Source organism: Phaseolus vulgaris, chromosome 7 (assembly GCF_000499845.2).
Source record: "Phaseolus vulgaris cultivar G19833 chromosome 7, P. vulgaris v2.0, whole genome shotgun sequence".
In the NCBI taxonomy this organism is placed as follows: domain Eukaryota; kingdom Viridiplantae; phylum Streptophyta; class Magnoliopsida; order Fabales; family Fabaceae; genus Phaseolus; species Phaseolus vulgaris.
Genome location: NC_023753.2, coordinates 39692167 through 39708610, shown reverse-complemented (window position 1 = coordinate 39708610; position 16444 = coordinate 39692167). Strand labels below are relative to the sequence as shown.

Sequence of the window (16444 nt, the reverse complement as noted above, 5' to 3'; positions counted from 1 at the left end):
TTAAACAATGAAATTAAGCTTATAAAATAAATCAATCCGAAAAATCATTAAGTCTTTACTTGATATTATTATTTCATAAAATAAAAAATCATATAATCATATTTTTTTCGGATTAAAAAGCCGAATCATTATATCTATGTTGGACCATATTAAATTATAGCTTATTTAACACTTGTACTCGATGCTCTGCCTATTTAATAGACATAATTGTACTCAGTTAATATTTTTGTATATATGAATAATCCAATTAGGATTTTTCAATTCAAAAAAAGTAAATGATGAGAAGGTTCCTAATTTTTACTATATATAGAAAATTTTAAATTAAATAAATAAATAAAATTCGAAAAAAACATATAACAAATATATTTTCTTTTAATTTATAAATATATAAATATTAAATTTTGACATAATGTGATTTAAAATGTAATAAATAACATCATAAACGTTTCATTTGATAATTGTTCAAAAATATAGTAATTCATTTAAGAAACGTAAATGAAGTCCCAAAACATTTACAACCTCCAAATTGAATTTTAAATTTTCTATTCTTTCTCACACCTTTAAGAATCTGTAGGATTAAAATTAATTTCTTGTCCACCCCTTTAACAAATGACTATTCTTAAAAAGTAAAATTCACACACTAGTTTTCAATTAAGGAGAAACAACATTGAAACAATTTTGAAATCAAAACCAAATCTAAACTTTTGCAAATGCTACTCTATTTGATAAAAATTGATACAATTTTGGTAAAAAACATAATTTTGAATCATTTACACCACAACCGTGAACAACCAATTACCAAGGAACAGAAATATTAAAATTTAAAACAAAAAACAAAAGAAAAAAATGATCAAATCCTAATGAGAAAAATAAAAAACAATTTCTGATAACATTTGCATTGTAGCAAAAGGTATTTTTAATAATGTCAAAAACCAATAATCGAACAGTGCAAAAATAGGCACCCCATATTATAACAATGAGATTACGAAAACAGGCATCAATCCACTAGTAACATAAAGGATCTCAATAAAAATTTCTAGAAAATCTGTCAATGATACATAATAAAACCCATGTAACCAAAGTAAACTAAATTGAAAGAAATTCATAACAAAATTAGGAAATTGCACATGGAATTATGCCTAAGCACTCTTTTTCAGCTTAGCAAGCTCTTGCCTAACAACTGATGCCCTCTGCACAAATTGAAACAAAAATTGTAAATTAACTTCAAAGCCAAAATGATATGACAACACAATAGTACAGACACTTGGATTTTGCTATGCATAAAAGCCAATTCACAAACTATTAGAAGAGCAATACCAAAATTGAAACAGTGAGAATAGTCATGTAGAATGAAACCAACCTTGATCTTTGCCAACATAATCTTGAACCTGTCAAAGTCATTGAGAGATGCTCTTCTCTTCTGCACAATCAGTTTCCTTCCCCATGAACTCTTCTCCCACCTGTTCTTAACATCTGTTCAGCAAGGAAAAACACCCATCAACAAAAGGAATGCTTCAAATTAAATAACAATTTATTCTAAAAAACGTGTACCAACCAGCAGCATCCATGGCTTGGATGAGATCCTTCTTCTTTGGAATCCTCTTGATATCAATCTTGATGTCAGTGAGTGACAGCCTCTTGAAGTTCACTTGGGACCTCACCATGTCGGGAGCATCCACAAGAGCCTATCAACAAATGGTGGTAGAAAATTATGCTAAATGATCTCAAAGTCAAATAACCAAAACCACATTCAACTTAAAAAAATTGCACACCTCTAAATCTTAATGCAATTTGATTCTATTGCATGCCACGTTAATAACAAAACCCCCAAAAAAAATAGCATAATTTTTCATTTTGTTGACCGAGCAAAAACACAAGTATACAAACAAAGCATATATGATTCAATTAAAATGCATCTAAAAAAGCCAATGACTTCGCCAAATAGGAAAAACAAAATCCGCTCATTGAAGTTCTCAGTGGGATTGACAGTTCTAACTCCTCTTAATACGAACTTGATATTATATATTCCCACAAACCAAATCGATAAAAAGAGCCAAATTTAGTTCATGCTGAAAAAATACAAATATACAACAAAGCCTAAAGGGATATGACCCTGTTTAAATACAATGAGGAAAAAAATATAGGCTTCACAAAAGAGAAAAAAATAAAACAAACCATCATCAAACAAACATGGTAAACGACTATAACCCCTTCAATGGAATTTGGCATTATCAAATTGTTCTAATGCACAAATAGAGAAAACCTTGAGATTCAATTAACATAAAACTAAGCAAAACCAACATCCTCAACAAAATAAAAAATCTAAAACCTAAAACTACTGTTCAGAACAAATTATGCGGCAACGAAATTCATGTAGAAATTTATCAACACCAAGATCATAAATTAGGCTTTTTCTACTCCCAAACCTCACAAGAAACCAAGACAAAGAATAGGGCACGCACTACAAAAATCCAATCCAACGAAAATGCAACAAATCAAAGAAGGCAAAACAAAAGAACATACTCTGTTCTGGTCAATAACATCGACAATGACTACTAGCCTCCCATACTCTTTGCCGTAGTTGACCTGAGCCACCCTTCCAATCTCAACGTACCTCTTGAAAGGCTGCAACACAGATCAGAAAAGAAAACAAAGAAACAATTTTTTCATTAAAACCAGAAAACCCAGATGCAGAAAAATCGTAAGGTAGATAGAAAATGTAAAAGGGTTGGTGAAACTCACCATTTTCGGCTAAGAGGTTCTGTGACTGCCGAAGTGATGAAAGGAGGAGTGAAGGTTTGAAGTTAGGGTTTTGTTGAAATTGCAATTATAAAGAAAGGAACATGTGCTGTGATAAATGGGCCAAAAGCACATACGTTTGTGTGGTTAAAGAGATAATTTCTTCCTGCAGCCCTACGTTTTCTATTCCTGCACCCCCAATGTTATGCAATTATAAAGAAAGGAACATGGGCTGTGATGAATGGGCCAAAACCCCAAACTTTTGTGTCGTAATTTAGAAAAAAACAAAAATGGGTTCTGGTGGAGGCCCGTAAGACTCTTTAAAATTTTAAGGCCCATAATTTACTAGATTTTATAATTATTATCTATATTTTTAAAATCGAATTAGTAAAAATATATGTTCACAATTTACTAGATTTAAATTCGTGCAAGAATTTATTTAAATTAAATATTTATATTTTATTTGAATTTTAAGAAAGTTATGTATGTATGTAAACTTTATAGTTTTTGAAAATATTTTACAGCATATTAATTATAATTGTAAGATTAATTAAAATCTCTTTCATGTAATATATAAGTAAAAAAGAGACTTCAGCTTTTCTTAACTAAGAAATTAGACTTTAAGAGTTGTTTTCATAATTGTGGATACTTGTAATGAAACTTCAATATAAAAAAATAAACTTGAAAATTTTCTAATTACCATATTAAATCTTGAAATTGATTGTCAAGTGTATATAACAATAAGTAAAATAGATTTCAACTTTTTTGGAACCATCATATTAAACTCTGAAGATTATCACAATCATCAAATTTGCGAGGGTGCTATAAATTAAATTCTTAACATAACTAATTAATTAAAGTTCCAATGAAATTTTATTCTTATTTTCAAAACCCCAAAAAGTTTTTAACTGAACAAACCTTACTAGTCTCTTTTTGATAGAAATTTTTAAGTTGGTAATTTATTTTTCTAAAAATTTAAAATAACTATCCAAAAATATCTTGTTTGGTTTTTAGGGTCAGAATTTTTTTAGTAAATTTTAAATTTTAGATTTTTATGAGATTAATTGGATTTTTTTAATTAAATACAGTTAAATTTTAATTATAAAGAAATAAGTTGAAATTCTTTATATTTTTAATTGTGGACATGGTTATAGTGATTACTTTTTAATTTATCTTTGATTAAAGCTTTTTTATTTATGTTTCTTGTTATTGTAGACATGGTTATAGTGAGATTATGAAATTTATTTATTATTTTTGTGTAGAATAAAATACTTTGATTAAACTAGTACGTGTTTCTGGTTAAATCATGCAACACATTCAAACATTATCCTAGGTAGGCTTTGTGAAATTTCAATAATTATGACTAACCCAACTATTACATACGTGAAGTAACAATTTTGTGCATGTGAAAAAAAAAAATAGCAGTTAACCAAGTTTAAATATTTGATTAAATAAATTCAATTGTTGGTTAAATGTTCATGTCATTTGCATGACATGGTAGTAGAAAATGATATGTATGTTTTCATATTGTTTAAATGATTCCTTCATTGAATTTTCATTTAATTATCTTATTTATAGTGTATTACAAAACTCCTAGATCTACTAATTTAATTTTGGAAGAGACGTTTATAAACTTCTTGAATAATCCATCACCATGTTTTTTAAGTTAGAATTTATGTTTTTTTATGCTATTATTACAATAAATTTTAGATTTATCACCATGTTTTTTAAGTTAGAATTTATGTTTTTTTATGCTATTATTACAATAAATTTTAGATTTATCAATATTATTGATAAGTTTTATTAAAAGATATTGATTAATATTTATTTATTAAATATAAGTAAAAATATCTATAATATAACGTTAATCCATGCCATCGGTTATTAGAGATAGTCATGTGTTCATAAACTAAATTCTAGTATATCATAATATCTCATAATCTTTTTTTACCATATTAGAGATAGTCATGTGTTCATAAACTAAATTCTAGTATATCATAATATCTCATAATCTTTTTTTACCATATGAACTAAATCTATTTTCTTGTACTTAGTGAATATATTAGTGCATCCAATGTAAAACGCATAAGTTGTTATTTAATATTCAATGTACCAATTTGTTGTATAATTGTATAACCATTCACTATTTTACCTCACTTTAAAACCGTTCTTTTATAAAGTACTTATCTCTTTAAAATCATTTTTTCACTACCTATCTCACTACGACAGATATTACATGGCTAAAATAAATAGAAAAATAATTTAAAATACAATTTTAATGCTATATAAAAAGATACATAGAAAAATATACAAGAAAAAATAGAAAAGGAAATTAAAAACATATTTTTAAATACTTTTTATAATTTAGGGTGAGTAAAAAATTTAAATTGTAATTCATAATTATTCAAAAAAAATATTTTTTATAGGTCCATTTAAATATATTTATTTTAAATCCAAAATTATTTTTTAGATTTTAAATTCAAATATATTTTTTGGATTTAAATTCAATTCATTTAAATAGATTTGTATTAGATATACATTGAATACATTTTTAATTATCCAAAATGATTTTTGTGATGGATTTTGAGTCATTTCGAACCTAGGTTGAGTAGTAAACCAGGACTCAAGTCGAGCTAAGTTGATTTGAGAGTCAAGTCGACTTTGGTCTAGATCGAGTCAAATCGATCCAGTCTAAGTCGAGCCAACATGACACGGGACCAGGTCTAGCCGAGTCGATCCGGGCCCGAGTCGAGCTGTCTCAACCCCAGCCTGAATCGAGTCGAGTCAACCCGTACCCATGTCGAGCTGAGATGGCATGGACCCAGATAGAGATGGGTGGGTTCATGCCCATGTGGAGTAGAGTCAATGCATGTTGAGGTAAAGCCTATCTGACCCAGTGCAGTTGATTCGACCCAGGTCCAGGTCCAGGTCCAGGTCCAGTTGAGTCAACTTAGGTCCTGGTGGAGTCGAGTCGATTCGAACACATGTCCATCCGAGTCTGTTTAGGCCCAAGTCGAGCCAAGTTAGTCTTGGCCCATGTTGAGTCAAGTCGAGTCGAGCCTCTATCAACCGAGTTGGTTCAGGCCCAAGTCAACTTGAATCGACCTAGTACCAAGTTGAGCTGAGTCAACATGACCCCATGTCGAGTTGAGTCAGCATGGGCTTATGTAGAGCAGAGTCATTCTGGGATCAAGTCGAGCCAAGTTGTCTTGGTACCAGGTCAAGTCGAGTCAACTTGAACCCATTTCAAGATGAGTCGGCTTAGGCCCCATGACGAGCCGAGTTTGCCCAAATCCAGGTTTGAGCCAAGTCGGTTCAGGCCCAGGTCGAGTCAAGTTTGTATGGTCCCATGTCGAGTTGAGTCTGCCCAAGCCCAAGTCTAGCTAAATCAACCTAGTTCCAAGTCAGCCTGGGCATAGGCCTAGTTCGAGGCTAGTCGAACATGTTCCATGTCGTGCCAAGTCGACCCGAGGCCAAGTTGAGCCAAGTCAACCCAGATCCAGGTCGAGCTGAGTTGGCCCAGGTTTAGGAAAAGCCAAGTCGGTGCGATTCAAGGTCGAGTCGAGTCGGCCTGAGTTCAGGTCAACACGTTTGGCCCAACTCGAGCCAAGTCAAGTCAGATCTAGGTCGATCCGAGTCGGCTTGGGCCCGATTCGAGCTTAATCAGCTTGGACCAGGCTAAGCCAAGTCGATATGGGGCCAGGTCGAATTGAGTTGGGTTAGGTTATGTCAAGCTGAGTCGACCTAAGGTAGGTCGAGTCAAGTCTACCAAGGTTGGATTGAGTTGACCACGCCAGGTCGATCTCATAAAAAATTTAATCTAATTGACAAAGTAGATCTAAATTTAGTGTGTTTTAAATGGATTTGAAAAATCCAAATAAATTTACTCTACCAAAAATAATATGGATTTTAGATTCAATCTATTTTATTACATCTGGATTGAATTTTGATGGATTTAAAAAAAAAATATAGAAATTGAACATATGTAGTTTGGATACTTAGATTAGTTTGCACTAACTAGGATCTTTATTGGAAAATCATGAGTACTAATCAAACCAGACTTAACCATTTCTCTAAATCCTAAACCCTAAATCCTAAACCAGATTTAACCATTTCGTATTCTTGTATGAGTCTTGTTTGGAAGGAATGAGACCTAACTTTCCATTTCCTTAAGGCTAGTCTACATAAGCATGTATTTATTACTTTGTGACATAACTTACAATCTTGAAAAATAAAGTACTCTTTGTAATATAACTTGCAATCCTGAATAAAGAAGCCATGAGATTTATTGTTAGATTAAAAATAAAATTAAAAGTTCATAATTATTATATCATAAATTCACCTACAAAAATTTCAAGATACATCCTAAACTAAACACACTTTATACCAAATTAGAAAATATAATGTTTGTTAAAATTCAAACCCCAAAATATATCTAATTGAAGAAGTTGATTTCATTTTTTTTATATATAACTCAAATCACTATAAGAAAATATAAATTTAACTTCACTAAAAATCGATTCTAACAAGTAAAAATTAGGATTAATTAATTAATAGTGATAAATTTATATTATATATGTAACAGGCTCTAAAACTATGAATACTAGTTCATTAGTGTCAAGTTTTACAATTCTAATTAGTGCTAGTTAAGTAAACTCTAACATTCATTTTTAAATTAATTTTTAATTAAAATAGTTTAATGTTAGCTAAATTGACGTCCATCTGTTTTTTACTTTATAAAAGTTATTTAATTTAATGTTAATTTAACCGATATTAAATTAAATACATTTTTAATATTAATTTGTTTTTAATATTTATTTGAGTGAATGTTAATTAATTTATTACTAATTTGACATTAACAAAAATATTTTTACAAATTTTAAAAAATTAACCTCAACTCATAATTAGTTAGGTTGACTATATTATCATATTAAGCATCAACTTAACCAATACACACACTTTACATAATATAAAATTATATTTAAAAATAATTTTACATTTTTAACACAAAACAATATATTTAAAAATAATTTTACATTTTTACACAAAAAAAGTTAATCTTTTAGATCATGTTAAAGTTTACTTAGTGGGTTTTAATAATGTTACATTTTTTATGCTATTATTTAGAAGCTAATTCTAATTGATATTTTTTACTATGATAATTTTAGTAAAATAATTACTAAAATTGGAAAAAAAACTATGTTCTTAGATATAGGAAACAATTAAACAATATCATTTGTAACTATTATATTTGTTTTTAAACAGAGAATTTTGTTCTTTCTCTTTTTTACGAGGCTGTTTATAACTACGAGAGTATTAATTAGTATCATAAATGTTATACTTTGATGACATTTATGTTATGCAAATATAATATAGGATAAAAATATATATAAAATGGACTTATGCCTGCATATCACACTAAAAGATTATTAAATAATATTTAAATTTAAATATAAAAATTGTATTAACTTTAAATTATATATTATTTTAGAAATAAAAAGTTATTAATATATAAAGTGTTTTTTATTAATAAAATTTTATAAACTAGTATTTAAATTAGTTATGAAGATTTTATTTACTAAGAAATAATTTAAATTATAAATTAATTTTTAAAACACTAAAAATAATTAATTTAAAATATGTTAAAATTTTAATAATTAATAATTAGATATCAGTTTTTTTTTTTAAATTATATTTTTTTATTGATAATAAAAATTATTTTAAATATTAACGTTTTTAATTTATAAAATAGTTTCTAATTTAATCAATTAATTAATTATTTTAATCTTTAAAATTGTTTTTTATTTAATAATTTTGTTTAATACTCGTGTCAATTATGAAGTATTATTCATACAAATAATTTTAAAGTAATAGGCCACCTTGTGGTTTGTGTTCTTTGCTCAGGTTTTGAGATCCACGACCAATTAAACAAAATTATCTGATCCACGTGAAAATATGTACTATTGCCTCCTAAAAACACATATTAGAATATTATTCTCATGAATATAATTGATTACACATCATTAATTAATTAAGATATCATATGGAATGGAACACATAATTGAATTGTTTATTGAGTTTACGTATACCAGTCTCTTTTATAATTTTATAACCATTTAAAGTAATTTTAAATTGTCTGTTAAACACTCATCTTTTAAATTAACATATATATTTATATATTGCAAATCAAAATATCCTATGATAGTGCTAAACTTATCGAGTTTATACAAACAGCACATGGTTTAAATAACACAGTAATCTATGTATTGAAACTGAGGTAACAGTGTAAATATTCTATGATAGTAACATTTGTTTATGTTTAATGGCAAACAGCACATGCATAAATAAGAGAATAAAAAAACAGAGAGGACATGCTGCACCAATAATGCGAATTCTTTTTTTTATATTTTTTTATGTTGTCATAGAATCTTTATGATTTCCTTTCCATTACCAATAGTAAAGAAGTTCCAACTCCATAACAGTATAAATAGGTGCCTCTGGGAGGAATGTAAGCATCCTCAAATCAAATCATATATCTCTCTCTTGTGTTAAGAAAGATGGCTTACATCAATGCTGCATTTCGTTCATCAAGAGAATATGAAGTCTATTTCTTCATGAAGGATAAGTATGTGCGGCTGTATTACACTCCAGGAAAATCAGATGATAAGATTTTGACTAATCTGCGTTTGATTAGTAGTGGTTTTCCATCACTTACTGCATCGTTCTTTGCAGAACCTGGAATAGACTGTTCCTTTGACACCGAAGAGAGTAAAGCATATGTGTTCTCAACCAAATACTGTGTCTACATAGACTATGCTCCAGGCACAACAAATGACAAGATTCTCTCAGGTCCTACCACAATTGCTCAAATGTTTCCCGTCCTCAAACACAGTGTTTGAGAATGGCATAGACTCTGCATTCAGATCAACCAAAGGGAAAGAGGTTTACTTATTCAAGGGCAATAAGTATACTCGCATAGACTATGATTCCAAGCAGCTTATTGGCAGCATTCGTAACATCGCTGATGGGTTTACTATTCTGAGAGGTACGATCTTTGAAAGTGGAATTGATGCGTGTTTTTGTTCCCATAAGGAGTCTGAAGCTTACCTTTTCAAAGGAGAGAAATATGTTCGTATCAAATTCACTCCAGGTACAAGTGGTGACCGTATTGTGGGTGAAGTGAGGCCTATCCTTGATGGTTGGACATGTCTTAGAGGCATTTTGCCTATCAGCTAAAGAAGGCTTCACTCTCCATCAAAAAGCATGATCTGATAATATGCTAGAAATAAGGCTGTCATTGCAAACGTTTGTTTCTGTCTCTTTAATGTAACATTAGGATTGAAAGCCTCTTTCCTTTTCCTAATGTAGCAACTCTGCATGTTTGTCTTTCCTATTTTCATATTATAAATAAAAAGTGTGTGGTTGTGTGGTTTGGTTTAACAGATATGTGTGTATTTTAAACTAATCTGCTAAGCACTTCTTGTCATCATTGATTCATATGTTCCAATCTTGTTCATTGATGTGCTTTGCTTTCTTGCCTCATTATTTCTCTCTTACTTTCTCCACTTGTAGAACCTGCAAAAAGAAGCAATCCCTTCTCAACCATACCAGCACAGAAACGATACTCACAAGACAACAGTACAAAACCTGCATAAAATCACACATCGTATCAGTCGATTCAAATTTTTATATAAATATTAAAATGTTAGAGTAACTTCAGTTAGATTATGTTAATTTAAATAAATATTAACAATAAATAATATTAACGTTAACCGATACTGATTTAAATTAAATACAAATATTAAAAAAAGTTAAGTTTAGCATTGATTACGCTAATACTAAATTTAATAACTATTAAAAACAGAGAAAGTTGAAAACATAATTTTATCTTAACTTGTATTTCTAAGAAATTTATTGCAGTTTCTATATATACACACATATATCTGCTAGTAAATCACAGATAAAGCATAATAACACAAAAAATCAAATTATGCAGTAGTGACCTAAATCAAATTGACTATACCTGCTTCTCTTCTATTTCTTTAATTTCAGATTCCTGAGAAGAAAAGAAATGAGGCTTAAGTTATTCAAGCAACAAAAAAATTAAAAGAAATAATTATATTCTAGCAATTGATTTACCACAACATGAACAAACTTGAAATTTCCACTCATAGTATCTGCCTTATTCACTTGAGCACTAAGCAGAGAATATAGTGTGGAAAGGTGTATGGGTGGCTAAGAAGTATCTGATGCAGAAGAAATATTCCAAATGGCACAGCTGAGATCCTCGTTATGGTTGAAATAAAGGTTTCTTTCACTTTTTCTTATTCGGAATGGCATTTGAATCCCATTTTATGCATAAAAAGAAGGTATGTGTAAAGGGGTGTTGTTTATGGTCTGGTTTAGTGCTCCTTTCAAGTATCCTATGCTGTTCTGGATGGTGCAAAGGGGTGTTGTCAGTCAATGTCAGTTTATGGTGCAACTATTCTGGTTTGGTGTGTTAAGAAGTGGGCTTTAAGCCTAACTCAACTCCATAAAACCGGCTCATGGAAGTGAGGTTTGCATCCATTTATATATTATGAAATGTCTTTATATCTAGTCGATATGGGATTTCCAACCCACCCCTCACGCCGAGGCTACCAACTCGTGCGTGGAGATATATGTTATGGGTGGTCTGGTAACGGCCCGATAGCGGGTGGACAGATAAACCCAACAAATACTCGTTAGGATAGGATAGGTTCGAAATGGCTCTGATACCATGTTAAGAAGTGGGTTTTAAGCCTAACTCAACCTCATAAAACCGGCTCAATGAAGGAGTGAGATTTGCACCCATTTATATATTATGAAATGTCTTTATCTCTAGTCGATGTGAGATTTCCAACATGGTGGTAGTTCTTTATTGCAATTCGTATTCCATGACACTCAGCTCCGCGTTATGATTCGGATTTGGTGATCAAAAGTTGGAGCTAGTGTTAATAAGCAGCTGATATAGTGTCCAAACTACAATTAAAGGAAAAATACAATTGAGAAACCTCTAAATTTTATATAGGACAAGATATACAATTCAATTTGTTTGGTAAATATTTTAAAATTGATATATAATTAATTATCAAAAGTTTAATTATCAACTCTAGAATTTATAGTTTAAATTGTCTTACTTAATGTAAGAAATATTGAAAAATAAGAGTTGAATATAATTATGTAGGATTATTTATGATGAAAGATAAGATATTTAAGTAGGATTATGATCGAATAAAATGCATGCAAAATTGGGTTATTTTACTCTCTTTTTTCATACAAACCAGATAGAGGACTGGTCCCAAACATTCTACTTCACATATTATAAAGTCGTTACAACACATCACAGCATATGAATTTCCATTAACTTAAACATTAATTTTGATAAATATATGATGTTGCCATAACATTAATTCTTTCAATTTTATAATTATTTATTATAATTATTAAACAAATTGTGAAATACGTTAAAAAGATAAAATGAAATTATAGAAATTACAAAAAGATAATCATGTAACGTGTGGTCCTCGGATAAGCTATCAAATTCAATACGTTTTCTGTTTTCTATTTCTTTTCATTTTCGAATTCAGACATTTCTAACTTTTATCTTTCAATATTTATTTATTTATTTTATAATGGTATTTATTATTTTATTTTGTGTGTATACTTTATATTAATAAAAAATTGAAAACAGAATTTTATCTTAACGATGTATTTTTAAGAAAATTATTGCAGTGTATATATATACGTATATATCTGCTAAAGAATCCACACTGCTAGTGGTATTTTTTCACGTGTTGTATTTGTTTGGGACCTGCAATCAATTTTGGTACAGTTGTTACATTGATATGGTTTGTATGAACATCATATATTTATCAAAATTAATGTTAAGTTAATGGAAATTCATATGTTGTGATGTGTGGTCCTTAGGATATTGTTTGTGTGAACAAGAACACTAAACGATTGAAAAAATATGTGAAGTAGAATGTTTGTATATAAAAAAATGGAATAACCCAATTTTGCATCCCTTTTATTCGATAATAGTCCTACATAAATATCTTAATAATTAATTTAATATTTATTTTCTTTGTCATGACTAAAAAAGAATATGTATTGGTTTTGTTTACTTTATTATTGATATTTGTAATGTTTTTTCAAATTCGTAAACAAGATGATGAGGTTGTTGATATTTTTATAAGGGTTATGATACTTCTAAAATATTTTTTAATATATTTATTTATTGTTAATAAAAAAAATAGATTATACTTTATGGAATTCACATAGTCCTCAATGATTTTCTTAGATTTTTTTTTTTTCTTCTTCACATCATTTTACTTGGGTTTACGTATCATAGCCTTTAAAACATACACTGGAATCAAATGAACCTATAAACATCTCCGTAATTTTTTTAAAGGAAAAAATTTAGAATCATTTATTCAACCAAAAAGCACACTTTTATTATTAAACCATTAGCATTACAAGAAGAAAGGAAAGCATATATCCACATACAAGAAAGTAAACACAAGCATCCATACTTATTACATTAGGAAAGAAAAGGAAGCAAACTTTGGCAATGAAAGCCTTATTCTTATCATATTATGGCATCTTGTTCTTTTTTTTTTCAAAGCTCATCATGCTGATCGGGATATGGTTTTTCCTGACCAGACTGAGGATGAGCATCAACTCCTCTATTGTCGAGAGGTAGAATGCCTTTAAGAAGCGGCCAACCATCAAAGATAGGCCTCACATTACCCACAAGAGTGTCATCTGCAGTACCTGGGGTGAAGATGATTCGTACATAGTTTTCTCCCTTGAAAAGATAAGCTTGATTCTCCTTGTGAGAAGCGAAACACGCATCAATTCCATTTTCAAAGATGGTACCTTTCAAAACAGGAAATCCATCAGTGATGTTACGAATGGTGCCAACAAGCTGCTTGGAATCATACTTTATGCGACCATACTTATTGCCCTTGAATAAGTAAACTTCTTTTCCTTGGGTTGACCTGAATGCAGAGTCTATGCCATTCTCAAACACTGTGTTTTTTAGGACGGGAAACATTTCAGTTATTGTGGTAGGACCTGAGAGAATCTTGTCATTTGTTGTACCTGGAGCATAGTCCATGTAGGCACAAAGTTTGGTACAGAAGATGTATGCTTCGTTGCCTTCAGTGTCGAAAGCACAGTCTATTCCATATTCTCCAAATGGCGTATCAACAAGTGATGGAAAGCCATCATAAATCCAACGCAAATCAGTCAAAATCTTATCACCTGTCTCTCCAGGAGTGTAATACACCCGCACATACTTATTTTTTAAGAAGAAATAAACTTCATTTGTTCTTGATGAACGCAATGCAGAATTTATATAACTTGGTATCTCTAAAACTGAACTAGTATACCACTTAAGAGCAGCATCCTCATCAGCATCCAAGGTCTCTCTTTTCTTTCTCATAGGCGGATAAATTTCTTCGGGTAGGTATCTGTTTTTACCGTTTTCATCTGTGTACCAGTACACCGGAATATAAACTACAACTTCAGCGTAAGGAGATGACATTGGATTAAAATTCCTGTTTATCACCAATCTTATTTCTCTCTGTAATCTCGGAAATCTGCACAATATAATAGCTTGTAGTTAGTGATGGATGATATAAGATGATTATAAAAATAATATAACATGAGATGTAATCCAACCTTGATCCGACTTCACGTGTTGCTGTGAATATGAGACAAGCTCGAATGTACTGAGGTGCAATACCTCCAACAAAGCAAACTTCAGCTTGAGAAACATATTGGTATCGATCTCCAAGGGTGACAGCAACCCAAATACCACCAGGAGCATAAATTTCATAACGATAAAATTGAATACGAGAGCCGGGTGGGAGGACTGCAGTTGAAGGTCTTGGTTGCCAAGCATTGTTGAGAGTGGTACTCACAAAGACATGTCTTGTAGTTGAAGACGGGTTTGGATCAAGAGGGGCACCTGCATGTTCAATGAAGTGAAGCAAATTATAGTAAGTGGAGTTGGGAGTTTGTCCCTCAGGCCATGCTTGGAAGCCATTTACAAAGAGGTCCTGATAGGGCCTTGTGTCCCAACGAAACACAGGGCGACGAATATCTAATTCTTGATCACCTATCCTGTACTCAATTCCTCTCAAGTTTCCTTCAACAACGTTCACACGGTTCACATTTTCCAATAATTCTTGAGCGTCAACCAAATCTTGTAGCTGTAGAGGCTGTGAGAATTCTGATGAGCAACCTCTGGATGGATCATTTGGTGGAGAGATTGACATTTTCTTAACAAACTTTACAAAGGGATATGATTTGATTTGAGGATGGTTAGATTCCTATGAGAGACACCTATTTATACTATCATGGAGTGGAACTTCTTTGCTATTGTTATTGGAAACTACCATTAATACACTTATTTCTAGCTTAAAGTAAAGCAAGTGAAAAATGTGTCCTTCGTCTTACTTCTAGATAAGGTTAAAGGGTGGGGTTAGAGGTAACCTAAAACAAAAATACTTGGACAAAGAGAAATTGGAGAAGAGAACATGTTGGACAAAGAGTCACTCGTTTTAATTCAACCAAGGGACCAAACTTCACGTGCTTGTAAACCAATACAAAACTATATACAGAAACACATGTAAAGAAGATGGAACAATTGGAACAAAATCAGAAAAAATTGAAAAAAATTGAGAATGAGAGTACCATAAAAAAAAGAGAGAAGTAAAGAGAAAGAGAAAAAAAAGTGAAAATGGAATGTTGTGTCTCCTTTAGAAAAGAAAATAAGAGAAGAGAGTCAGACTTGAGATACGTTAATATTGTAACTTATAAGGTGAGAGAGAAGTGAGAAGTTGTTTTTGATAAACACGAAAGTGATTTATTTTTTTAATTTATTTTATAATGATATTTATTATTTTTGTGTGTGTATACTTTATATTAATAAAAAAATTGAAATAGAAAGTATAAAATTGATTTTAAAAAAATTAAATAAAAAGTTGAAAACATAATTTTATCGTAACGATGTATTCTTAAGAAATTTATTACAGTTTTTATATATGTGTTAAAGAATCCACACCGTTGCTGGTATTTTTTCACGTGTTGTGTTTGTTTGGGACCTGCAATTAGTTTTGGTACAGTTGTCACCTTGATACGGTTTGTATCAACATCATAGTTATCAAAATTAATGTTAATAGAAATTCATATGTTTTTGTGTGGTCTTTGGGATATGGTTTAATTGTTTTGACGTGTGGTCTCTGGGATATGGTTTGTATGAACAAGAACACCAAACGATTGAAAAAATATGTGAAGTAGAATGTTTGTATAAAAAAAAGTGAAATAACCCAATTTTGCATGCGTTTTATTCGATAATAGTTCTACATAATATCATAGTAATTAATTTAATATTTATTTTCTTTGCCATGAAAAAAAAAATGTATGATTGCATTGAGACAAAGATTTTTAGATAACTAATTTTAGAATTTCAGTGTGATGATTTTCAATCCGTTAGATTGTCGTTATTTTTTTTTCTTAATTTAGACAATGGTTAAAGTTGTCGTCTTTATTTTGTATTAGTGAAACACGTATATCCACATTTTTTTTATTATTAGTCCTTCGTGGAATTCACATAGTCTTCAATGATTTTCTTGGATTTATTTTTCTTTTCTTCTTTATATCATTTTTACTTGGA

At 30.2% G+C, this 16444-nt stretch overlaps 2 protein-coding genes and 1 pseudogene across 2 annotated transcripts; 1 reads left to right on the top strand and 2 right to left on the bottom strand.

The window, feature by feature from the left end:
• Positions 1-936: 936 nt before the first annotated feature.
• LOC137827562 (large ribosomal subunit protein eL14-like) lies at positions 937-2924 on the bottom strand. Its single transcript, XM_068633747.1, has 5 exons — positions 2743-2924; positions 2524-2625; positions 1556-1685; positions 1361-1473; positions 937-1190 (listed from the first exon to the last, which is right to left on the bottom strand). Exons 1-5 carry the CDS (start codon positions 2743-2745, stop codon positions 1140-1142), a joined length of 399 nt encoding a protein of 132 aa, XP_068489848.1. The 5' UTR covers positions 2746-2924; the 3' UTR covers positions 937-1139.
• Positions 2925-9243: 6319 nt separating this feature from the next.
• Positions 9244-10179, top strand: LOC137827561 (albumin-2-like; annotated as a pseudogene).
• A 3009-nt stretch (positions 10180-13188) lies between these two features.
• Positions 13189-15095, bottom strand: LOC137827560 (uncharacterized). Its single transcript, XM_068633745.1, has 2 exons — positions 14446-15095; positions 13189-14363 (listed from the first exon to the last, which is right to left on the bottom strand). The coding sequence occupies exons 1-2, from the start codon at positions 15042-15044 to the stop codon at positions 13379-13381; spliced, it is 1584 nt and encodes a 527-aa protein (XP_068489846.1). The 5' UTR covers positions 15045-15095; the 3' UTR covers positions 13189-13378.
• Between the last annotated feature and the right edge of the window lie 1349 nt (positions 15096-16444).